This window comes from Silurus aristotelis (genome assembly GCF_946808225.1).
Source record: "Silurus aristotelis genome assembly, chromosome: 8".
NCBI lineage: Eukaryota > Metazoa > Chordata > Actinopteri > Siluriformes > Siluridae > Silurus > Silurus aristotelis.
Window position 1 is genome coordinate 12,530,744 of NC_139581.1, and position 15,375 is coordinate 12,546,118.

Below are 15,375 nucleotides of genomic sequence, written 5' to 3' on the forward strand. Positions count from 1 at the left end.
TCATTTCTGTTTGCCCATTTTAATTAAACATATAAACAAATAAATATAAAAAGGCGAAATAAAAGCCTTCAGAGAAACACATTTATTCACGTTGTCCTTTCTTTACTCAGATATAAAATAAAATGTAAAAAATAATAATAATCTCTAGTGACAAATCATTTGTATCACTAAACATTTGTTTTACTGATGCACCAAGTCTCAAATCAAGCACACGCCATTCTTCTTCTTTTTGTGCTTCAGTGGCGGTTCGCATTCTTAAGTAGAACATTACCGCCATCTATGCAACCGCCATCTTGTGGTAATGGATCAGGGACCTATATCCCTATTCCCCAGACAAAAAAAACCAACAGGGTGTACACATCCGGCAAATAAAACCGTCCGTGTGGAAACATAGAAGAAGTTCTGTTTGGTGTCCTGATTATTTACGTAATTGAAAACACCATGATTACTTGAAAACATTTACAAGTATATTTTGTCTTCATGCTTTATGTTGAGTTTGGTTTCACTAATACTAAACATACATTTGCATGAAGCAACAATATTTGTCCATGCCCATGTTCATTAGAGTATAAAAAAAAACTTGAAAAGCTAAAACATAAAAATATGTTTTTAATTTGTGATTAATCGTGAGTTAACTCATGACAATCATGCGATTATTCATGATTGAATATTTTAATTGATTGACAGCCCTATAAAAACTATTTACTTTATATGTGTTACATGATCCTAAATGATCTCCCTGAGCATGTTATAAATTTTTATGAAATGTGAACAAATTCTAATTCAAATAATCACATGCAAATGCAAGCATTATCAAAACGATCGAATCTGGCAGAAATACAAGGCTTAAATATATGTCTAAATATATTATTCAATATGTGTCCATATATAAGTTAAACATAATTAGTGGACATTAAGTATACATTTTTATTATAATGTGCGTGTCATAGCACATAGATGTATAATGTTATATTGTAGTTTTTTAAAAAAGATTCCTAAATTGCGGTCGATGGCTAGCTAAACCTCAGAAGAAAGGTATTGTCCCATTCCAGGCAATTGCTGCTCCTTCCCATTTAGTCCGGATGGTCATCTCTACAGAGGGAAACCTCTTTTCAGGGTCTCCTTGACCATCTCTGCTTTTAGCCTCCCAGTGATGCGAATGTGTATCTGAAGCAAAAGATTAATACAAAAACGTATTAATTCTCCTCACCGACATGACTTGTGTAGTGACTCTGTTTGTGTTGTTTCTGTATGTGCAATTCCATAGTCTTTACAGGGGCATTAACCTTAAAACTATATGTACCTTTCGGCTTCACTATCACGATTAATAAATTAAGCCAAACTGTGTAAGTGCAAGTCAAATTATATTACCTATAGTGAGCATTGCAGTACTGACTTGGGATGGTTGGCCATTGTAGAAGTAGAGGTGGAAGAGATGTTCCATCTTCCAGTCAGACAGCAGAGATCGGTTTGGACTAAACAAAACGCTGTAGGTACCGTTGACGTTGCAAACCCAAACAGGAAGTTTGGGTGTCTTCAGCATGCTTCCCACCTAAGGCACATGTCGTTATGTACAGATTTACCATTTGCATTTATATACAGTATAAAAGAACTTACAGCAGGCAGACTGCCATGTTCCGCTTGTTCTCGGCTCCAGTGTAGGTATCCCACATTACTCCGAGTCAGAACTCCATGGAGTGGTTGGTCCAGTGCATTTCCATGCTCATCGCATAACAACTTCCCATTGAAGACATTAGGACTGGCACGGCCAGTCAACAGCAGGTTTAAAAGAGCCTAATGAATGTAGATCATTTCAATCACTAGCAATCATTAGCAGTTCACACAGGGACATTTTGTTGCAACACAACTGCCATAAGGATGAAGTGAAAATATTTTATTTATCTAAAAATAAAAAGCACTTGTTTTCCCTGGAAAATGACAAGATAACATATCACTTCATTACATCAAATCTGCTTACCTGGCGACAAACAAAGTTGCCCAAGCCAAACTGCAAGAGATGAGTCATGCTTAAATCCAGGTCATCTTGCAACCTTGGATAGTTACAGAGGAAAATCTCAAAAAAATATTCAGAGGCAATGTTTTCTTACATTTTCTTTTTATACAACAGCATTCTGTTACTATCAATCCTGTTCATTAACTTACCTAATAATCGACCTTGAGAAGATCAAACTATACAGAAACAGAATGACTCCATGGCTTCCCTCCTCATTAAACTTATAGGATAAAAAAATATATTCACTATATTATTAATATAGACAGCAAACAAATAAAATACCTTTTTTATTTATTTTGCAAAAATGTATACAAAATGTGTCCTTAAATACTCACACATTTAATATGTTCATATATAAATTTTGTGACGTCTTCTTTCTCTTTAAAGGTGAAAAGCTGCAACTATAAAAGACAGTGACCCAAACAAATGACTTAAACTCTTACAGAATTGTTTAGGTGTAATGTGTATGCCAAAGACTATTTGTGGTTTAAGAAAGTGATACTGGACACTACATCATAAACAGTACCCGCTCTGTGAAGTTGTCCAGTTTGTAGTCCAGGTGGGGGGTGAAACAGCGATCTGGCGTAACCAAGGAGACGGTGGCAGTGCCCTCCTCACCAGCTGTCCATAAAATATCAGCCAAAGCAGCAGCTAAAGCCCTCTCTTGCTCTTTCTCCCCAATCTCCAACAGACTGAAACCCATAAAAACAGTTATGATTAACAATTTTTCACTGTATAATTTAGATCACATAACTGAGGGCAGAATATGACTCTTTTCTCACCTCTCCATTCCACAGCACTCCGAGCTCAATGGCTGTGAAAAAAGCAAGTATTTTATAACGTGGGCCTGGACTGCCATCTGAATGGCCCGTGTTCCCCCCTGCAACATGAAGAGTTCAACAGGTTATAAATTGTTATTTAATATATAGCAGGGGTTCCTAACTATTCCTGGGGACCTCTTTCTCTAAAGTTTTTATTCAATTCTTAAAGAAAGATTTCACCTTAAAAAACAACAAAAAAGTCTTATACAAATATATTTCTACGGTGTTTATTAATTCTGGTAATAATAAATACACTAGTATTAAAATACAGTTACATATATTATACATATATATATATATACAATACAGTTACATATATTATACATATATATATATACAATACAGTTACATATATTATACATATATATATATACAATACAGTTACATATATTATACATATATATATATACAATACAGTTACAGTAGTATTAATCATTGAAGCACAATTTATTTTTACAGAGTTTGAACACAGTGCTGATCCTACATAATCAGCACTGTGTTTGTTCATTCATATCATTTTTATTGATGCAAACAAGAAAAAGAAAACACCCCAAAACACATGAGCTGAAATATACCACTGATCTTTAAAAAAGTTATGTATAATATATAAGCAGTTTTATATATATATATATATATATATATATATATATATATATATATATATATATATATATATATATATATAGAGAGAGAGAGAGAGAGAGAGAGAGAGAGAGAGAGAGAGAGAGAGAAGAGAGAGAGAGAGAGAGAGAGAGAGAGAGAGAGAGAGAGAGACATTGTATATCATTTTATTGTATAACATTGTATAAAAGTACTTACTCTTTCTGCCTCCAAAGCATAGGCCAGTTTGGAATATGGCTCCCGAAATTTGAAATAGGATTTCTTCCACTCATAATTGAAGATGTGAAATGTGTTTCCAAACAATATCTTCCTCAGACTCTTTATATGGAAAATAACAAAAATAAGACAGGATGCATATGTGTCTGCGTTACAGGGTTGGAAATCACAGCAAATACTGTACAGTCATTTTAACTCTCTATTTTTTTTACTTACGATTGCAAGTTCAGGTGACAATGGGTGTCCTCCCAGACTGGGAGAGATAGCTAGTGCACGTGGGATTGAGTAGGGCACTGTTAGCAGGTTGCTACTGTTGTGAAATGAATGAGTTGAGGGAGAGCATGAAACATCTTCAGTTTCTTCCTCAACTTTAAGCCTCTCAAAAGGTTTCTACAGGAGTCAGAGAGTAAGAAATAAGGTTAGAAATAGAAACAATATCCACAAAGAACACTGTTTCAAGATGCTAATTGCAACTGTGTAAAAAGAAACAATAGATTACATATCAAAATATTGTAGCAAACAACTGTCTCCCTGTCTCCCTCCCTCATCTCTAATAAACTAACTTCCATAGACATGTTGCATAATTGTTATAAATCCTAAAACAAATCCAGACAAATCCAGACATTTCCTGTACCAGCAGCAGATCACTCACATCCTGATTTCTCTTCACCTCCTCTTGAAGCAGTTCGATGTATCCATGTCTGGAAGACTGCAAAGTGCTGATGCTCTGGAACAGCTGCTTATAATCTTCCATTTCAAAGCCTACATGCATATGGCAATTGAGCCAAAATTCACTTTCACACATAGTTCCATGAATTGGTCTGATGAGTATGAGGAAAACAGATGAAAATGCAACTGAAAAACCAGAGCAGTCTCATCCAGACCTCTTGCAGGGGCCCAGGATTTTACAGGATATCAGGTTGGGTATCAGCAGAACTCACTTATACACGCATGCAATTGAGCACACACATATACGTGCACAGCATCCCTCTGGGTATGCAGTTACCTGAGAGCACAGGTCTCGGGTTATCATGTCTCACATAAGCAAAACTCAAATACACACTGACACAAGGACAAAAATGTGCTAATCTAAATTATAGACTTACTTTTTCTGAACAGTTGTGCAGTTCCAATCTACAAGATATAACATTAAAAACGAAAGATATGACACTTTATTCCGCACATCTAGGTTACACATACAGTCACTGCTCCAATTTATTAGCTATAACTACCATACAGGTACACGATTATGCAATTATTTTTTATTTTTCAATTTCATCTCATTGATTATTAAACAACCACCCTAAAAGGACCACAATTGACCAGATATTCTCCCTGAGGCCTATTCTGATTATATGGCTGACACTGACAAGTGTGGCATTGTTACAGGCATATCAGGCACTAAAGTGTTGCTGGGTTTTTTGAATGACACTTCTGTGCTGAGAAAGGCCCACCACAGAGTAACACTGCTAATGGTTCCATTGAATACAGGAAGGAACTGATTACAGTTGATAAATTTACATACAGTCAGTAATTGCATTTGTTTGGTCAGTTTTCTTAATAAAATGGAAAAAGGTATATATATATATATATATATATATATATATATATATATATATATATATATATATATATATATATATATATATATATATATATAAATAAGGTAGGTCTACCTAATTATCTGGCAGCTCACTGTTTTTATAAAAATGCCACAACAGATTTCTCACCCATGTGCGTCGAATATTTCCCTCCATTTTCCCAGCTCTTCTATCTGACTCAGAATGTCATCGAGGTCTGTGTTCTTGTCACTCTCCTTGCCCAACCCGTTCTCCATCTGCAGATGACAGACATACCGCACATCTATTCAGCTTCACGTGCTATACTGTTGCGAGTGCAGGAGGCTCCATGAATGTTTCAGTGAGGCCATTGTTACTGGAGGAAGCCTGAGCTTTTATTCTTCCAGAGAAAGATTGGTTTAAAGGATACTGAATTGGTATACCTGTTACACAACCATGACTATTTACTTAGTTATTCTACACTACAAGTGTAGTATACATAATTTATATGATGATGTATATATGTATAAATAAGGAGATGATTAGGCCTGCTGGCGTCAGCTCAACTCAATTTATTCCTGATCCTGTGCTTTAAACAGTAAACATTGCTACAGAGAATCTTTACAAAAATGTAGATGTTGATCACTTATTTAGCAAGAAAGAGTCAAGAGTGCTGAGAGACATCTGGAGACAAGATGAGCACGAAACATTTAGAGGAATCTGACTAAAAAGGGTTCTCATTCTCTTCTGTGTGATAGGTGATAGAAGGATTATAAATCATTACTCTTCCGAAACTGTAAAATCATAAAGTATAATCAGGTGCTGCAAGCGTGTCCAGTCCAAGCAGTATAGTGTTTATAATTATAGCAGAAGTCACTACAGTTTTCAGGTATGACTGCGCCACAGAATAAATACTATCCTCAGACATATATATATATATATATATATATATATATATATATATATATATATATATATATATATATATATATATATACATACACAGAATATACATATACAGAATATAAATGTGGCAAGTACAAAAACTTTAAAACAGAAGTATCCAGATGTCGGAGAGAACCAGAATGAATCACCATACACCATAGACTGACTAAATTCACTGAACTGGATTAAAATATATTGGATTCATTGTGAACCAAGTGAAATAATCTGATTAACTGAAAGAGCAGTAAATCATACAAAGCAGGGGTCCAGAACCACCTGGCCGCGGACCAGTACTGGGTCGTGGATCACTTGGTACCGAACTGCAAATAAAGAATACAAACGTTTTCTTTTTTTAAATAAAATTTTTATTGATTTTCACGGTCTTCAGGGTGTTTTATATAAAAAAAAAAAGAAAAAAAGAAAAAAAAAACCAAACAAAACGGACCACTTCCGCCTGTACCAATTTCCCGTACTTGTTTCGGTCCCAGTTTTTTTTCCCTGTGCATCTGTAAATAAAGCTCGCATTAATTCTGCCTTATGGTGAGTTAAATTTTTATTATATATGTAATAATTAAATGGATTGAATCATATAATATTTATAAAAAAAAATGTATAATATTGCGCGTGACAATTCCCCGGAAGACGGACCCCACACTCCCACCCAGTCCGTGGAAATCCTGCATTAAACTGGTCCGTGATGCAAAAAAAAAAGAAAAAAAGTTTGTGTTTATGGCTGCTGTTATATACAGTACCAACAACGCATTGCTACGATGACGTCACTTTTGAACATGCCTTAAGTTACCTTTTAACATTCGCTCCTGGAATAATTGAAAACATGCAACATTTTACAGTTAAACCCTTTATTATAACATAAATGCGTTTACTACGGTTAGAATAGTCACTCCTGAAGAAGCGAAACTCATTCATAATTATTCATGTTTTTGTGAAAAGCCTACATTTGAAAAGGAGTGAAACAGCTCAACTGCTCCATCTTGTGGTTATTTAGTGTTCATGCTCTTTTCATGATATTTATCAATATTATAATCTTCACACAATGAGAAAAGTATAATGAAAAGGTTATCATTTTGCTAAAGGTAAGTATGAAACAAATAAAAACATTTGCAGGTCTTTAGACTGGATCAGTGCTTTCAAAATATGAGCCATTTAGGATCAGTTTTTTTGGCCAAGTAACATTTAAAGTAACCCTACTGTACACATTTACACATACAAACACTGGACTTGAACAAGAAATGTAGTAATTGGAAAACTAATGACAGATATCATGTGATAGTTTGCAATGCAAACATAAATATTTTATATATTAGATATACACACACACACACACACACACACACACACACACACATATATATATATATATATATATATATATATATATATATATATATATATATATATATATATATATATATATATATATACACACCTGAATATATTTTCTTTTAGACATATTATATATAGACAGCCCCAAAAGTTAGATAACATTATCTGCTATACAAAAACATGAATTTTCAATTGAAAAATGTAGTAATGATTTAATTTGTGCCACAAATCTTGATTTTATGAACTTTGTCATTATAATTATGAGCCTTTAATGCACTAGCTATGTTTTTGTACCTAATTAATAATGCTGTATCTACAGTGTTTTTTGTGGCTTCTATACAAGTTATTTTTAATTTTCACACCTTTTAAGCATGCATCTTTAGGATGCTGCAAAAATCTTCAAAAGCTTACCTTGCTCTTCCCTCCATCTTTAGTGACATGGTTATGTCGTTTTTTAAGATGACTTTTTGCAAACATGGCTAACCTCACAGTTAACCCACAAACACAACATCCTTTTTATATCTATACCAGACAAACAGAGTCCGTTGAAAGTGCACACAACTCCCATTTAGTCTCACACGCCTTTCTTCTGACAGTGGGTGGAGAGCTTCATTTAAAAGTCTTTCAAGACCTTCACAATAGTGCAGAATGTCCATTATCGATGTGAACTGATGTAAATACTATGTTCAACGTTGAAATATACACTATTTTGTCATTTGGTTGTTAATATTATTTTTTCATTAAAGTAAATTGTAGTTACTTACAGATAATGCATTTCATATTTGGCAAGATTTTACACACAGCTTTATAAATAATGCAGTAGAGACATAGAGACACTATTAGTGTAAGTCTTACCAGTTGAGTGGTTTAGAAATTATTGATTTTTATTTGGATGGATAATTTTTATTAGAGGTGCATGTAATCATGAATGATTCTGAAGGGTCTTAACACCATAGGGTGTTTTAATTTCAGTACAGTTTGGATATAATATTTTGGCACTTGACCAAAAAGATCTGTCCATAAGATGATGCTAGAGAGCTTTCAGATCATTTCTTTATACATTTCTTTGTTTTCATGGTTGCATTATATTATATCTGTTTATTTTTTAACTATATTAGTTTTTATTGAGCAGGCCTGGCCACTGTGAAATAGTTAAATAATATCACAAGCTTAGATGTTTAAACTCGAAAAAATATGCAGAGTAGGAGATTTTATTTAAGCACCATCTGAAACTGGAAGGTAATATCTGCATAAACTGGTACTAAGTAGAGGCTAAAAAAAGTTCTATCTCAGTCACACTTGCATCCCTCTTGAAAACCTCACCCTAGTAAGCGGTACAAATGGCATATCACATATTTGCAAGTGTGCAGATAACAAAAGTTTATTAAAATGTATCTTGTATGTGGTTACATATGTATGCTCTACATGTGGTTATCACAACTAGAGCATCTGTTTCAGATGCTTCATCAAGCCTGTAAAAATTGTTAATATATTATGCAGCTGAAAGAACTATCCAATTTTTTTTTACTTCAGTATAGATTCATTGTTTTTTTTTCTTAATAATTTAAGAATATTTTTTTTTTCCCCCCAAAAACAGTCACAACTTCTTGCATTCATAATGATAACCAATAAACAATCACACACACACACACACACACACACACACACACACACACACACACACACACACACACACATACACACACACACACAAACACACACACATATATATTTATATATTTTATTTATATATTTTAGTTATATATTTTTTTCCTTTTATATATTTTATTTTCCTTCCTTTATCTTTTATCATCAAAAAAGTCTCTCTGCACAGAGTTTTGCATTATAATTGAATATTACTCATAAGTCATGACCATTGGCACATCTGAGAAGACATATATACACTTATTATTTACAAATAAAAAATATTATTAAATAAATATAAAAACTGTGTAGTGTACAGTTACATAGAATCTGAAACATGCATGTACTAAGGAAAATTAAATAGATAAATACAGTTGGGTTTACCTATTTCTGCATTTCAATGGTATTTAAAACATTGAGTCTTAATCGAGATGCCAGTTGACAGAATGTATAATCAGGAGTACAGCTGAAAGACCTGGTCCCTCCACTAGCCTCCCCACAATGATATGAGGCTCATCTCTCACACATACTGCCAGGACCAATTCTAAGTCTGTTCCTCTTCTAAAAGTGAAAAGATGCAATTAGAAAGGCTCGGCTGTGGCATCTATTCAGCTGTAAACAAATCAGGACAACAGACGGTGCAAGATGCGAGACTTCAATTGAGAAGTGCTAATAGCCATGGTAGGTTGTCACATCCAGGGGGTGGTTACTGGACAATAGAGTAGGTCAGTACATGAGATCTGCTGCACCTGTGCTGGCATCTGACTCTTTGGCCTCTTGGAAGGGAAACTGGATGCCCGCTAGGCGGATCAGAAGAATGTTAATGCCATGCACAAGGAAAACTAGGAATATGAGCCAGAAAGTGCGGTCAAACACTTCACTTTGTGTCTTGTACACAAACGTGCCCTCTTTGTAGTTGGCGATCTTCTCAGATAGGTGATGCAGTTTGACTTCAGATGCATAAAGGATTAGGATGAGACAGCTGCACACACCTGCACAAAGGGACAACCATTGTGGTTAATAGAAATTAACAATTTGGAGATTATAGATCTTGTTGTAATTGTGCTTTTATTCATATACAGTATATGTAACCGAACATGTTATTCCTGTTCTTTGTAACCTAATCTGTCCTAAATCACTTTCTAAAAAAATCATAATTTTTACTGCTAAATGGGGAATAAAAGGGTGATGAGTCAAATAGTTCATTGTAATGCTACTGTCCATCAGCATATAATTCACAGAGACATCTGACACTAGACGAGGGTTGGCCAGTTGGACAGAGTGCATATTTCCATGCTTTTATTTATTTATAATGCAAGCCAATCCCAGGCCTCTCTAAATGGTACACAAAACAAGTTTTGTGTATGGAAAAATAAATTATAGTGGCTCAGATTCACATTGATGAATTTCAAAAGAGACCTTTTAATGAACCACCAGTGTGTTTGTGTCCCTGTGTAGGCAGGAGTTGATGCGAGGGGCACAAGACAATAACGGATAAATCAAGGCTATCAGACGAGAAAACGTGTGTACGTGTGTGTGTGTGTGTGTGTGTGTGTGTGTGTGTGTGTGTGTGTGTGTGTTGTTTGTGCAGGCTCACAGCTGATCAGATTCCACAGGTAAAGGCCTAAAGGTCCATGTAGTGTCTCATATGGATTTCCAAAAGCATTGTACATGAAGAAGGCAGCGCACACAGATGAGAAGAGGATGAGCACTGCACAGAAGATGATGACGCTCACATGCAGGCTAGCTGGGATCACATCCAACAGGTCAGGAAAAACTAGAGAAAGAACAATATAAATAAAATTTGTATAATATAAAAACCATTTAACATACACTTCTCTTTCCCTGATAACAGTTCTTGCAATGATGTTAAATAAGACAAACAGTGTTTTTAGGAGATTTAATAAATGTTAAGTTAATTCATGAAATAATATTGTACAGCATGTCTTTTGAATATTGTTTTTTTATATGAACAATTATTCCAGAGGAAAGGATAGAAACATATGAATGATATATTGTAGGTCTAGGCTATTATTCTTTGGAAACAATAGGTATGTTTACATGCAGCTGAAAAATCCTTAGTAATTGGATTGATTGATTGCGCATTCTGATTAAAAAGCATACATGTAAGCCTAAATGACATTGTAATCCGATTGAAAAGGATGGTGTCGATCTGTAATAATCTGGTAAATAGGAAGAAATTAACCATGTAAATGCTTCTGTCTTATTTCTATATATATATTTTCTCAATCGGTTAAAAACATTTTTATTAACGTCTTACATTTTATGACAAACACTGCTTTTGCTCAGACATTTAATTCACAATTTATTTAATGCACATATGAAAGAATATTTAAATCTATACATATAAACAGTCCTTTTGGAATCTTCAATCAGAATAATTGGATTGATGAAAATTAAAACATGAAAATATATACGTGTAAGCGTGAGAAATATTGTTTTATTAAATTATATAAAATATATTTACGAATTACATTACTGTCAATTTCCCATTCAAAATACTTAAATTCTGAAGCATGCCCTGATCACTAGAGTTAAATCAATAAGCCAAAGGCTTGTTTAGAATCTCATTAGTGGAAAAAAATTCTGTTACGCCTAATAACACCTAATGACAGTGGCACAGTTGAGAGCAAAATTGGTGAAAAACTAATGGATATAAAAATGAAATGGATTTATGGTGTTAGACTTCATACATTTGAAAGGGAAATTCTGTGCTGCGTTATTGCCATGGGACATCCCCCTCTATACTGTATAGATTCGCCAGTCATTGTGATCCAATTTCTTGATAAATTCTTTTATTTGTGTATTGTGTAAAATATTCTCTGTTACTTTGGGTTCTCAATATGTTTGTGTTACTAAGGACTGACATCTATTTAGGCTGTATTCCCACTTAAGTCCCAGTCTTCCCAGGATAGGCTCCAGAAAAAATATTAAGCAGTTATTGAGGATGAATGAATAAATTATGTTAGTCTTTAATAGTTGAAGAATTTAAAACAGTATAAATTATATATTTTCCTAAATACTTTTTATTTCTATTTTGGGCTTTTGTAATGCAGCCCTACCAATACTGAACACGGAGGCGTGTGTGTGCGTGTGTAACAGCTTAATATCTTCTAAACATGTCAGGTGCCTGTTCATTTAGCATTTAACAAATAAGATCACATTTAGACATCATGTCACTTGCATGATTTATTAGTAACTTGACAGACACACTACGATCGTATTAAATACTATTGAAAATCACGTCTCGAACCATTTTAACCGACCCACGTGTTGAAACAAAAAATCCGGGGGACTTGACAAAAGTCCTAAAAAACATTTAATTTCGTTATCACAAGTCCATTGCAGTCTACAGTAGGTCTCGTTTCACGCAAACCTGCCAGTTGACCCAGCTCTTTAGGTTACTCACAAGAGAAGGAGAACGGTCTTCCCCCAAGTCCACATTGTTTCAGCCTCTGTCCGTGAAAGAGGCCGTAGTTTAATTGTCCGATGAATTTGTCCAGCTCAGATCCAGTCGCATTAACCAGCTGAGCACCTGTTTTGCACAGCACAGTCGCCTTCACCCAGTTCCTTCCTCCCATAGCCGCAGCTACGATCAGTGCACAAGCGAAACTCAGCGTACCAGCCAGAGAGAACAACACCTTCTTCTGCATGCTAGGCATCATATGCAGTTACAAACACACACCTTAAACACACGGCATCCTGAAGTCCAGTGCATTAATGAAGACAACCGGAAAAATCTCTCTGTAAATAATAAAACTGGCTACATGTTTCCTGTTGATAATAGTTTGGAGATATAGTGAGGTGTGTGAAATGCCGGCTGGGGGTTGAGTTACAGTGATCGGGTTCTCCACGTCTCCAGGTTACAGGGTTGAGTTTCTGGGGGAGCAGCACTCGTTTGCTCTGACCTTAATTTTAATTGGTTATTGAATGAAGACAGCGCAGCTCAATGTGGATGTCATTTCGCCTCTATAGGCCTATGGGAAGCATAAATGTCACGTTTACGGTTTTATAGAGCGAGTTATAGGCTGTGCATTTGAAACAAGACAAAAGACATGCACGACGGGAACCCAGTGTCTAGCAGCTGTTCAGGCATTACTGCAGAAATATTTAAGCTGATGAAATATAGCCATGAGATGGGACATTGGAGTCTTACAGCATTTTTCATTTGCTTTCATATGTTCATGCAACATATTTTGTCTTAAACTTTATTGGTATTAACTAAAACTATATTTGTATTGTTTATACAGTAGTATATACAATACAATAGTTTTTGTATCAATTATAAATTTCTTGAAGTATGCAGCAAAAGGAAATGTATTTGTCACAGGCTGGTGTTAGTGTAGTTTTTGTCTATGCCTATTTTTCTAATAATAATGTGTTAGGCTACTAAATAATAAAAAAATAAAAAATATACACTGCCCATCCAAAAAAAAAAAAAAAAGGCACACACTAATATTTAGTTGGATCACATTTAGATTTGATTACGGTATGCATTTGCCATGGCGTTGTTTCAATAATCTTCTGCAGTGTCACAACATTCATTCCCATATAGAGTTGCATTAATTTTTCACCAAGATCTTGTTTTAATGATGGGAGAGTCGTGCTGCTGTGCAAAGTCTTCTCCAGCACATCCCAAAGTTTCTTAATGGGGTTAAGGTCTGTGCTCCCTGAACCACTCTTTTACAATTTGAGCCCGATGAATCCTGGCATTGTCATCTTGGAATATGCCCATGCCATCAGGGAAGAAAAAAATCAATTGATGGTATATCCTGGTCCTTCAGTATATTCAGGTAGTCAGCTGACCTTATTCTTTTGGCACATAATCAGATCATAGCACTGCCCCCACAGCCTTGTACAGTAGGCATCAGGCATGATGGGTGCATCAGTTTATTCGCCTCTCTTCTTATGATGCACCCATCACACTGGAACAGGGTAAATCTAGACTCATCAGACCGTATGACCTTTTTCCATTGTTCAAGAGTCCAATCTTTATGCTCACTAGCAAATTGAAGCCTTTTTTTTTGGATTAGCCTTACTGAAGTGGTTTTCTACTGTTCTATCCATAATAATAATAAGATATCCTACTCATTAATAAGATATCCTACTCATTTTCAACACCCTGAAGCTTCGTACACTGGCAAACTGGTTTAATAACATGAAAAAATAGACCTTTGCAGTATTTTGACATGTTTAAAAGTTATTTGTTTAATCTTAGAAGAAACTGAACTTCTAACTTCTATCGTCAATGTTCCACATGGAACTGATGATCCCTTGTGTTTTTTGATACATGGCATATGTCATCAGTTGTGGCAAAACAATATTAGCACATTATGTTATCATGTTACATTATAGTTTATATTCCGGTTCATTTCACTTTTTTATTTTTACATATTCAAAATTCAAATCTTGCCTTTAATATCTTAAAACACTAATCACCCCATAAATGTTCATATTTTAAAATAGTTCACCCACAAATGAAAAATTTGTTGGTTCAGTCCTATGATTATTTTTTAAACAAGCAAGCTTTGCTACTAAAAAGGTCCTTACAAAAAGAACCACATTATGCCAGTTTTTACCTTTCAATCTCAAGCCTGTATTCAATTCAAACAATGTGAATCTAAATGAAAAGGTGTTCAAATGTATGTTGTGCACAAAGGCCATAGATCACTGACTGACACATGGGTTTTTAGTAACGATTGAGAAACCACCATCATGTCATTTTGTAACACTCCTTTACTGTGAAACATTCATATGGAGTTGGACTGTTTTGCTTATAATATTATTATACAAGAGAAAATAATGTATCTGTCTCGCTCAAAAAATACAAAGCTCGAGCAGCAGTGTGAATATGTTAGGTAGAACAAAATAAAAATATAACCTTTTTAGAATGTTATAATTACCTTAAGGTATGTGTTACATCAAAAAATAGTGATGGCAGGTCATTAAATTGTAGACAATTTTGCACACATGACATGGTTCATGTGTGTGTGTGTGTGTGTGTGTGTGTGTGTGTGTGTGTGAGAGAGAGAGAGAGAGAGAGAGAGAGAGAGAGAGAGAGAGAGAGAGAGAGAGAGAGAGAGAGAGAGCGAGAGAGAGAGAGCGTGAGTAAGCGAGCGAGAGACAGTCTGCTTATGGCGAAGCTGTAAGTTTAACCAAACTTCCCCCTTTGGTGGAATTTAGCTTTACC

The 15,375-nt window shown here is 34.9% G+C and overlaps 2 protein-coding genes and 1 long non-coding RNA gene across 10 annotated transcripts in view; 1 reads left to right on the forward strand and 2 right to left on the reverse strand.

The window, feature by feature from the left end:
* Window positions 1-81: 81 nt before the first annotated feature.
* mindy4b (MINDY family member 4B) lies at window positions 82-9,627 on the reverse strand. Of its 7 annotated transcripts, none has more exons than XM_083548413.1 (14): window positions 9,549-9,627; window positions 7,932-8,042; window positions 5,403-5,509; window positions 4,779-4,806; window positions 3,889-4,062; window positions 3,655-3,774; window positions 2,797-2,894; window positions 2,541-2,706; window positions 2,350-2,415; window positions 2,164-2,234; window positions 1,979-2,051; window positions 1,618-1,794; window positions 1,397-1,552; window positions 82-1,167 (listed from the first exon to the last, which is right to left on the reverse strand). In XM_083548413.1, the coding sequence occupies exons 2-14, from the start codon at window positions 7,995-7,997 to the stop codon at window positions 1,093-1,095; spliced, it is 1,377 nt and encodes a 458-aa protein (XP_083404539.1). In that variant the 5' UTR covers window positions 7,998-8,042; window positions 9,549-9,627; the 3' UTR covers window positions 82-1,092. The 7 variants fall into 7 exon arrangements, with proteins under 7 accessions (XP_083404539.1, XP_083404536.1, XP_083404541.1 ...); XM_083548410.1 differs by having other exon boundaries at window positions 1,372-1,552; XM_083548415.1 differs by lacking the exon at window positions 1,618-1,794 and having other exon boundaries at window positions 1,372-1,552.
* LOC310729884 overlaps window positions 6,684-15,375 on the forward strand; it is a 35,989-nt gene continuing 27,297 nt past the window's right edge. The window contains exons 1-3 of the long non-coding RNA XR_014534682.1: window positions 6,684-6,716; window positions 10,623-10,698; window positions 10,756-10,930. This is a non-coding gene — a long non-coding RNA (uncharacterized lncRNA). The remainder of the gene's footprint in view (window positions 6,717-10,622; window positions 10,699-10,755; window positions 10,931-15,375) is intronic.
* clrn1 (clarin 1) lies at window positions 9,882-13,848 on the reverse strand. 2 transcript variants are annotated; one of them, XM_083548473.1, is made up of 4 exons: window positions 12,595-13,848; window positions 10,762-10,941; window positions 10,046-10,156; window positions 9,882-9,964 (listed from the first exon to the last, which is right to left on the reverse strand). In XM_083548473.1, exons 1-4 carry the CDS (start codon window positions 12,848-12,850, stop codon window positions 9,891-9,893), a joined length of 621 nt encoding a protein of 206 aa, XP_083404599.1. In that variant the 5' UTR covers window positions 12,851-13,848; the 3' UTR covers window positions 9,882-9,890. The 2 variants fall into 2 exon arrangements, with proteins under 2 accessions (XP_083404599.1, XP_083404598.1); XM_083548472.1 differs by having other exon boundaries at window positions 9,882-10,156.

Coding starts and splice junctions, on each gene's coding strand:
- mindy4b (XM_083548410.1), bottom strand. CDS start 7,997: ATGTTTGCAAAAAGTCATCTTAAAAAACGACATAACCATGTCACTAAA. Junction 2,235..2,349: donor TATATGAACATATTAAATGT/GTGAGTATTTAA, acceptor TTATCCTATAAG/TTTAATGAGGAGGGAAGCCA. Junction 1,795..1,978: donor GCAACTTTGTTTGTCGCCAG/GTAAGCAGATTT, acceptor TACATTCATTAG/GCTCTTTTAAACCTGCTGTT.
- clrn1 (XM_083548472.1), bottom strand. CDS start 12,850: ATGATGCCTAGCATGCAGAAGAAGGTGTTGTTCTCTCTGGCTGGTACG. Junction 10,942..12,594: donor AAGACCGTTCTCCTTCTCTT/GTGAGTAACCTA, acceptor TTCTTTCTCTAG/TTTTTCCTGACCTGTTGGAT. Junction 10,157..10,761: donor CCTGTGGAATCTGATCAGCT/GTGAGCCTGCAC, acceptor CCCTTTGTGCAG/GTGTGTGCAGCTGTCTCATC.